We start from the raw sequence: 10,693 nt of genomic DNA, 5'->3' as shown, positions 1-10,693 counted from the left end.
ATTAACATTTGTGTATGTGTCGATGTTACTCTTTCAGATGATGCTATGATCACAGAGAGTGAGCAACACCCAGACTCTGTATTAATTGTTCTCGGGGACTTTAATAAAGCGATTCTCTCACGTGAACTGCCAAAATACAGACAGCATGTTACATGTCCCACCAGAGACAGTAACACACTGGATCATTGATACACAACAATAAAGGAAGCATATCACTCTGTCCCACGGGCAGCTCTGGGACTCTCTGTTTAGTTCATCTCATACCGACCTACAGGCAGAAACTGAACTCAGCTAAGCCTGTATTAAGGACTGTAAAAAGATGGACTAAGGAAGCGGAGCAGGATTTACAAGCCTGTTTCTCTCTCACTGATTGGAGTTTTTGAAGCTGCTGCCACCGACCTGGACGAGCTCACAGAGACTGTAACATCATATATCAGTTTCTGTGAGGATTTGTGTATTCATACTGTTATGGCCTAAGCCTTTATTCTTATTTTAGTGTGGTGTGTTTCAATTTATACTGACTTGGTCTCTTCCTTTTCCTGAGGTTAGGCTCCGCCCATGCACACCTGCGGCCATTCAAAATCGACGCGCAGGGTGGAGATAAAAGGGGAGAGTAACGTGCAAAGAGGGTGGCCGACTTTGTACTTTCATTCAGAACTCCAGTCGCCAGGCCACTGCCACTACCACTGTCTTTAGCTCTCTTATCTGTAAAGCGCGGCACACACTTGAGGGGAAGCTCTTTCTTGCCGTCAGATTCACGCTGACGACCGGTTGTATTGCTGAGCTTCGTGTGCGTCTTGATGTCCAGCCGTTGCTGATAAACTGTCTTTTTTTTATTATTTGTATTTCTCTTTTTCTGGTTGTTCTGTGTGTTTAAGTGTGTGTTCGTGAATAGTTTACGTTATGACTTCTAGTTGCCGGTGATGCGTGAGTGCAGCTAATTAATAAACAGATAAAACTGTCCTTTTTGACTCACGTGTCCTTTTATGTTACTTGCCCCCTCCTCTACGAGCATTGTTGAAAGTGGGGTTCGTAACACTACCAGGACTCACTGCAAAACTCAGCCAGCTCCGTCAGGCCAAAGTGGATGCTCACAGAAATGGGGATAGAGTCTTGTACAAACAGGCCAAATACACACTGGAAAAGGAGATCAGAATGGCAAAGAAGAATTATTCCGAAAAGCTACGGATTCAGTTTTCCTCTAATGACAGCTTCAGTGTGGAAAAGTCTGAAAGCCATCACCAACTACATGACACCATCCCCCCGCACTGTGGTGAATAAACAGCTGGGAGACGACCTGAATGAGTTCTACTGCAGGTTTGAAAAAGCCCAATTCACAACTCCTGGAACCCCCTGACTCCGCCACACCTAAAATTCAGTTCAGTGAAGATGATGTGTGTCAGGTCTTCAGGAAGATCAAGAGTAGAAAGGCACCAGGCCCAGACAGCGTTTCACCAGCCTGTCTGAAAGCCTGTGCTGATCAGCTGGCCCCATCTTCACACGGATCTTCAACAGATCACTGGAGCTTTGTGAAGTCCCCTCATGCTTCAAAAGCTCCACCATCATCCTCGTCCCAAAAAAATCCAAAATTACCAGACTAAATGACTACAGACCTGTGGCTCTAATGGCTGTGGTCATGAAATCATTTGAAAGACTGGTTCTGGCTTATCTGAAGGACATCACTGGACCCTTACTGGACCCTCTGCAGTTTTCCTACAGAGCAAACAGGTCTGTGAATGATGCAGTCAATATGGGACTGCATTATGTTCTGCAGCATCTGGACAGACCAGGGACTTATGTGAGGATCCTGTTTGTGGACTTCAGCTCAGCTTTTAACGCTATCATCCCATCACTCCTTCAGCCCAAATTAACCCAGCTCTCTGTGCCCTCCTCTGTCTGTCAGTGGATCACCAGCTTTCTGACAGACAGGCAGCAGCTAGTGCGACTGGGAAAACTCAAATCTAGCACCCGCACCATCAGCACTGGCGCCCCCCAGGGCTGTGTTCTCTCCCCACTGCTCTTCTCCCTGTACACAAATGACAGCACCTCTGTCAAGCTCCTGAAGTTTGCAGACGACACCACACTGATCGGCCTCATTCAGGATGGTGACGAGCCTGACTGCAGACTGGAGGTTGAACGGCTGGCTGTCTGGTGCAGCCTTAACAACCTGGAGCTGAACACGCTCAAGACAGTGGAGATGAACAGTGGAGATGATACTTCAGGATAAAGCCCCCTGCTCTCCCCCACTCACCATCATGGACAGCATTGTTACAGCAGTGGATTCATTCAGATTAATGGGAACCACAATCTCCCAGGACCTGAAGTGGGACATTCACATAGACTTGTGAAAAAGGCCCAGCAGAGGTTGTACTTCCTTTGCCAGCTGAGGAAGTTCAACCTGCCACAGGATCTGCTGAAACAGTTCTACACTGCCATCATCAAATCCATCCTCTGCACTTCAGTGACTGTTTGGTTCAGCTCAGCTACCAAATCTGACCTCCGAAGACTACAGAGGGAAGTCCGGACTGCTGAGCGAATCATTGGCACAACTCTCCCCACTCTCCAAGACCTGTACTTCTCCAGAGTGAGCAAAAGGGCAACGTCAATCACTCTGGACCCCTCACATCCAGCACACTTACTCTTCGAACTGTTGCCATCTGGTCGACGCTACAGAGCCCTGAGCACCAGAACGACCAGACATAGGAACAATTTCTTCCCTCAGGCAATCCATCTGATGAACAGTTGACATACACGGAACACACAACACTATTCTTACACACTATTTACTTAAAACACATACTATTTATATTTCAATTGCACATTTCACAGTTCATTTGTACATACAAACTGTCTATATTGTATATGTCATTCTGTTACACTGTTACACTGTGGAGCTTCTGTCACTAAAACAAATTCCTTGTATGTGAAAACATACCTGGCAATAAAGCTCTTTCGGATTCTGATACTGATTCTGATTCTGATTCTGATCAATGTTATTTAGTTATTTTAGAAAAAAAAAAAGAAAAAATAATAATAATAATAACATTAATATATATATAATTAATCATTGTTTTTTCCTTTTGTATTATAACACATCAGAATCACCATTAAATCCATGTGAAAACATGTGTTTAACTCCGAGGGGAAACTGTAGTGAACATGTTTAGACAGGAGGAGCTTCTGCGCTTTAATGGATGTGCGTAAAGACGCTAAACTAACAGTGTCGGAAAACCGTGAAACCGTCATCATTGCTCTTATCTGAAAATGTTTTGTCTGAGAAACGCTTACTATGGACTATAAAAATGGTGACTATGTTAGCAGGAAACTGGATTCTCCGTTCTGTTCTCCTCCTATTGTGCTGTAAGTTTACTCCTTTACTGCAAACACAACACACTGGATACTAAATACTAAACCTTCATATTTATTCTCACTGATCTGGAGACTCTACAACACTGTTAGAACTTTAATATTTAATATCTATAATATCGTTTAATATCTTTAGCAGATAAAATAATGTTTACAGTTTAAGTGTTTTGGCTGTTTAATAAAGACTTAATGTGGTTATTGATTTCATATTGTTAAGACTATAAATCCATGGTATAATTATTCTGCTGATCTGTGGTGATGATGATGATGATGATGATAAATCCTCTTTTCATTTTTAAATAAAAATAAATTTAAATATACAGTCTTGCAAAAGTATTTACCCCCATGGAATTGGTCATGTTTGTGAGAATTACACATAATAAATGAATCTATTTTTCCTCTCAGTATTTTCATTGCACTCATGTTCTCTTACAGTCTATTTTCAGTCACAATTAATTATTGATGCCAAAGTGTCTTAAAGCTCAGATGAAAGATATTGTTTTAACCAGAAAACATTTTACATAAATTTGTCTTTCCCCTCTGAAATATTAAAACAGCTCTAATTTTCTGAATAAAAACCACTTTTATTTAGTTTCCATTGAAGACACAGTCAGTCTGAGTGAAAGAAGTGAAAATGAAGGAGCTTTCTAAAAAGAACAAAAGATCAGTTAATAGGATGGAACAGGGTGTAAAATTATATCCAATTGGTTGGACATCCCACTGACGTTAGTAGCGAGGAAGTGAAAGCTACATCCACACCACATACACAAGCATTATCTAGACAAGGACTGTGATGGAGGCCAACAGTGAGGCCAACAGTCACCCTGAAGGGGTTAGGATGTCAAAACTGAAGAAAGAATGGATTTTTAGAATAAAAACCTTCAATCTGCTAAGAAAAACCCAGATATTTGGACATTTCTCCTTTCACAGAACAAATGTCACAAAACAAATAAATTAGTTTTGACTTTTTAAATGTTCTTTAAAAGCTTTTGGAATAAAATCCCTGACAAATAATCTGTGTGTCATTTATCATTAAACTCTCATGAGGTTTAAGGGAGTGAATACTTTTGCAAGGCAATGTATATCATAATATACCATATCTGGTCTTAGATGCACCACTGTAGTAAATAATAATATATTTTCTACAGAACAAATCTGATTCTATGAAAAGTTTGTGCATTTTCAGGTCTAAATGCAGCATCATCTGCACTCACAGATCTGTATCACAATGTAGTTTTAATGGACTTCATGTGATGAGGATGAGATGATGTTTGTGAGTGAAATGATGAAGCTGAAGCTGTGATGCAGGTTTACTGTGTGAAGCTGGAGACGAGATGGTCACACTGCAGGAAGTGGAAGGAACCACTATAACTCTCCATACTGGGATAACTGGGATTCAGAGTGATGCTCAGATTATGTGGATTTATGGACCTGAGAAAGCAGAGAAAAGGATATTGAACAGTTATGTGCATAAAGGAGAAATTTTTACAGACATCAGTGAGAGATTTAAAGAGCGACTGCAACTGGACAGAATCAGTGGAGCTTTAACCATCAGGAACATCAGCAGAACTGATTCTGGAGTTTATTCATTACAAGTCATGAATGGATCTACGTTATCTAGGACTTTCAATGTCAGTGTTTATGGTGAGTAAAAGTGTTTCATGTCTCCTTCATGTCTGTGTTTATTCTGAACTTCAATATAAAACGTCTAATCAGAGCTCAGTCAAGTCAAACTGCATCATTAAATCATTTAAAATAAATCTGCTCAGAAATAATCAGACTTTTATTTTCCTGATTATCAAAATAAATATTCACCATGAAGAAACAAGTCATTATATATTTATATATACATATATATATTATATATAATCCAATCAAAGAAAAAACCTGGACATGAGAACAAGCCTGAAATATCCTGAAACTATCAGCCACTGAGATTCTACCTACATTAACATGAGTTATTGTCTGAAACCTAACCAGCTTCTGGTGTCTGTCACTGAACAACTCTGGAGGCTTCAGCTGTAACATTTCAGTAAAACTTTACTCTAATACATAATGTTTCTATCATAACAGCTCATTCACTGGGACTTGTACAGATTATAAACATACAGGCAAAATAATCACAGGGAAATCAATATTACTAAATAATTATAATCACATGGAATAAGTGACACTGTAAATTGGGAAACTGAAATAAAACAAGGCTCAGAATCACATTAAGGACAATGAACAAGAGTTTAAAAGGAAAAAGCAAGGAATATATATGACTTATTATTAATGAAATAAAAACACAGAAGAGGTGAAGACATTAGAGGAATTAACCAATGACGTGTCAGGGGCAGAGTCAGATCTCAAACCAAAACACACACACACACACACACACACACACACACACACACACACACACACACACAATTGTTGTTTCTAATTGAATCTCCTTTAATGTGTTTGTGTTTTTAGCTCCAGTATCAACTCCAGTAATAATAAATGAAAGAGGAAAGCGAAGTGTGTTTTCCACAGAGTCGTGTTTCCTCCTGTGTTCTGTGGAGAATGGAGAAGATGTGAAGTTATCCTGGTACAGAGAGAATGAGAGAATCTCCATCACCAATAACACAGATCTCAGTGTTCCCCTCAATCTCTCACTTCAAATACAACACAATGTCACTAATACTTACAGCTGTGTGTCTGCAAACCCTGTCAGCAATAAAACAACTTCTCTCAACATCACACAGCTCTGTGACGTCTCAGGTATGTCAGTGAGTCTAAACTCATTACTGATCATCTGTCTGATTAATGAAAAGTCATTTCAAATACATCAAGGATTCACATTTCACTGACTGCACTGGAATATTAATGGAATTTTAATGGAATATTAATCCAGTGTAGCTTCATGTTACAGGTTTCTCATGGATTTGAGGGAAAATCTAAATGACATGAACTTTGTGTCTGATGTAGATCTGCTGATTTGATCATATAATATTTCTGTCATTAATTATTATTTCTCTACATTTATGATTATATCTTAATCTGTACAGATGATCCTCCCTCTTCACTGCATCCTGTTCTGATATCTGTTGGAATTATTGTGTTATTAATTATAATAATAACTTTGGGGATTTTGCTGAAAAAGAAAAAAACACAAGGCAAGTAATTAATCTTTTTGCTCATGTGTTTAGTTCAGTTTTTATATTTGTTCAGTTCAGTAACATTTAATCTGATTATTTTTTCTTTATTTTCAGAAAATCCTGCGGAACTGACTTCCTCTGATGTGACTATTAAAGCTCACAGTGCAGAAAGCAATGAAGAGGTAAAGTTGTGGGGAAAATGATTTGGTATAAAATCACAGGCATGATAAAGTCTCCTCCTGATTCAGATAGTGAAATATACTGCTGTGTTACAGGAAGAAAACTCCACAGTAACGGATGTTGAAGTAGAGAGAGACCCTGTGGTGTATTCAGACATGAGGTGATCCAAACAATACAACAGAATCAGAAAGATCTTTATTGCCAAGTATGTTTCACATACGAGGAATTTGTTCTAGTACAGAAGCTCCACAGTGTAAACAGAATGGCATTGACAAGACATGAACACATATATAATAGACAGTTGTATGTACAGTGGATAATGTGCAAATTGAAATATAAATAAGTATGTATAAATAATGTAAGAATAGAGTTTCTTCTGTGTATGTCAAGTGTTCATCAGATGGATTGCCTGAGGGAAGAAACTGTTACTGTCTCTTGTCGTTCTGCTGCTCAGGGCTCTGTAGCGTCAGCCAGATGGCAACAGTTCGAAGAGTAAGTGTGCTGGATGTGAGGGGTCTAGAGTGATTTTCTTTGCCCTTTTGCTCACTCTGGAGAAGTACAGGTCTTGAAGAGTGGGGAGAGTTGTGCCATTGATTCGCTCAGCAGTCCAGACTACCCTCTTTAGTCTTCTGAGGTCAGATTTGGTAGCTGAGCTGAACCAGTCACTGAAGTGCAGAGGATGGATTCGATGATGGCAGTGTAGAACTGTTTCAGCAGATCCTGTGGCAGGTTGAACTTCCTCAACTGACGAAGGAAGTACAACCTCTGCTGGGCCTTTTTCACAATGGATTCTATGTGAATGTCCCACTTCAGGTCCTGGGAGTGGTTCCCAGAAATCTCCACTGTCTTGAGCATCTTCAGCTCCAGGTTGTTAAGACTGCACCAGACAGCCAGCCGTTCAACCTCCAGTCTGTAGGCAGACTCGTCACCGTCCTGAATGAGGCCGATCATTCAGGACGGTGATCATATTTGCTCATCACATTAACACGTGTGCTGTGGTTCCTGAAAACTACAGTTCCTTGTTCATTTTAGCTCACACAGATCTGTTCCCTGGTTTTAAAGGGCGTCGTCCTTGAATTACATTATAAATTATATTTCTTATATACAACTACAACTCTGCCACCTGCTGTTCATAGTGCAAAAGTCTACACACCCTTTATTTTTTGTACAAATTTAGAGGTGTTTATTTGATGTGTTCTGAGTTCATTTGTGAGAAAAGAAAAACTTGGTTTTATTACTGACACAAACAAATATTAAGAAACATTAAAAGTTACAGAGAAAATGAAAATGTTCCTAAAAGTGTTCAGTAATAGAGTCAAGTTCAGACAAAACCAAGTGTTCAGAAGACGTTGTGTGAACTTCTCCAAGACCCAGAAAACCTGAGAGAACTGATCCAGGTTTAAAGAATTAAAGTGATTTAGTTTATTTTTGTTTACTGTTATTTTATTATTATAATTAATTTATTAAACAATTTATTATATTTGAAGACTTTTGCTATTAATATTACAGAGATAAAAGAATAAATATCAAATCTGATCATTTAAAACAATCAGCCAACAACAATCATGTTCTTTTACTGTCACCTGAATAAATATTTTTTTATATAAACTGTTTTTACCAAACCATAAGACAAGAACTGATCTCCAAGAGCTTTTAACAGGATCTAACTTTTCTTTTCTTAATATTAGTTAAACACAAAACCACTAATAATGTGTCATGTCATTTATAAAAGATATTAATATTTACTAGTTTTAATCACAGAATCATGATGAGATGTGATAAAGTGTCAAGAGATGTGATAAAGTGTCAGGATAATAAAATAATCTCAGTAAATAAGAATCTATTCAGATATCAGCTACTAAACATGTATATTGTTATCAGGATTTTCCTTTTCATCTCTGTACATTTAAACAGAGCATTAAACAGTTTAAAGAAGGTGAATAATGTGATTTTCAGTGAGAAGAGAAAGTTGATGGAAAGTTTATCTTACCATAAAGAGCTCAGTAAAGTGTCCGGGTCTGATGATGACGATGCCCTTTTAAAACACATCCATGTGATGACAAATATATTGACATGGTCAACAATTAGCATTGTTCTCTAGCAGAAAATCAGGTTACATAATATTTCTAATTGTTTAACAACATTACTCACTCACTCATTTTCTACCACTTATCCGAACTATCTCGGGCATCATCGGGCATCAAGGCAGGATACACCCTGGATGAAGTGCCAACCCATCGCAGGGCACACACACTCTCATTCACTCACGCAATCACACACTACGGACAATTTTCCAGAGATGCCAATCAACCTACCATGCATGCCTTTGGACTGGGGGAGGAAACCGGAGTACCGAGGCACGGGGAGAACATGCAAACTCCACACACACAAGGTGGAGGCGGGAATCGAACCCCCAACCCTGGAGGTGTGAGGCGAAACGTGCTAACCACTAAGCCACCGTGACCCCTTTTTTCAACATTACTTTCATTCTATTTGACCTTCAGGAGCCACCGCCTGCATTCTTCTAATGGTGGACATGAAGGAAGTGAATAGTTTTTGTCTCTACATGGGGCGGTGCGATAACGTGACGCAGACGTGACGATGACACTGACGCTTTCAAGCTGATTTACATTAAAAATCCAAATTTCAGGAATCCAATCCAGAATTTCAGGATTAAAAAGGAGAAAGTACAGATTAAGCAGTGAAATTTGAACACTCAGAATTCACAGCTTGCAGAAATCACCCAATTGCAAATGCGGATGCCCGCATTACCCGTGAGCCTCAGCATCCGTTGCTATGGAGACGGAGCCAGTCCGCTTTGCGATTTGGTGATTTCTGCAGGCTTTCAGGGTTTCACGAATTCTAAGTAGGGTTGCAAAGGGCGGAATCTTTCCACGGGAACTTAATCTGGGGAATTTTGGAAATATTCAAAATTTTAAACTTTACGGGAATTTATGGGAATTTATGGGAATTTACAGGAATTTATGGGAATTAATTGGAAATTTATATAAACTATATTATAGAAACATAAATAAACATTTTGTTTGGTCATAAGCAGACATGCATGCAAGGTATTACAAATTTTAAAAACGACGACTTGACTGATTTAATTGTAAGTATAACTTTAATTGATTATTTTACTGAGTAACACAAAAGCATAATGAACATTATTATGCTTGTAATAAACATAATAAACTTAATAATTGTAATAAACATTTTATAGAGGATTTTTTTATTTCGGGGGAGTGAGTGTGTATGTGGGGGTGGGGGTCATCAAATTATCTGTGCATCTGGTAACATTCCTAATTTACTGCTTAATAAGAGTTAATAAGGTAGTTATTACGTTTAGGTATTGGGTACAATTAAGAATGTAGAATAAGGTCTTGCAGAATAAGGCATTAATATGTGCTTAATAAGTACTAATAAATAGCCAATATTCTATTAATATTCATGCTAATAAGCAACTAGTTAAATGACCCTAAAATAAAGTGTTACTGTGCATGTTATGGAAGAATGTAAGTACCTGCAGTACCTGAATGTAAGTACCTCCATTGAGGCCCTCCAGTAAGCAGTGTGCTGTGTGCAAGTGGGTACAAATTCAACTTAAATTGCATTAAATCTTGTTTTAAACAAAATTATGCTGTTAAGATTTTTTTTAACTACATTTAATTCCTTGTTATAGGCAACTCTGCATTTTGTTTATTTCCATATATTCCCGTTAATTCCCATGGAAAGTTTCCAGCCTTGAAAATTTTGCAACCCTAATTCTAAGTGTTCAAATTTGATCATTACATTCAAGTAAAATTACCGGGGAAGTGGTTTAAGCGCAATGAAGGAGAATAAATAAAACGGATGGTCATGACTAGAGATGAGCCGGATATCTCTGCTCGGATTGAATGAAAATCATCATTGGGTAGCTGATTGTGTCAGCGTTCTGTGATAGGCTAGTCACAGCGCCCCTCCCCTACACACATACAGATGTATTATGTTGCTGTGTCTCACTCTGCTCACTCACAGTCACA

General features: G+C 38.6%; 1 protein-coding gene across 1 annotated transcript; it reads left to right on the top strand.

Annotated features, from left to right (window-relative positions):
- The first annotated feature begins 3,133 nt into the window (after positions 1 to 3,133).
- Positions 3,134 to 6,835, top strand: LOC132858073 (CD48 antigen-like). The gene is made up of 5 exons (XM_060888259.1): positions 3,134 to 3,360; positions 4,675 to 5,010; positions 5,827 to 6,114; positions 6,402 to 6,439; positions 6,767 to 6,835. The coding sequence occupies exons 1-5, from the start codon at positions 3,303 to 3,305 to the stop codon at positions 6,833 to 6,835; spliced, it is 789 nt and encodes a 262-aa protein (XP_060744242.1). The 5' UTR covers positions 3,134 to 3,302.
- Positions 6,836 to 10,693: the final 3,858 nt, after the last annotated feature.

The sequence above is a fragment of the Tachysurus vachellii genome, chromosome 2, assembly GCF_030014155.1.
Source record: "Tachysurus vachellii isolate PV-2020 chromosome 2, HZAU_Pvac_v1, whole genome shotgun sequence".
Taxonomy (NCBI): Eukaryota; Metazoa; Chordata; class Actinopteri; order Siluriformes; family Bagridae; genus Tachysurus; species Tachysurus vachellii.
Note: the sequence above shows the minus strand (reverse complement) of the source record. Positions and strands in the feature narration are given on the sequence as shown.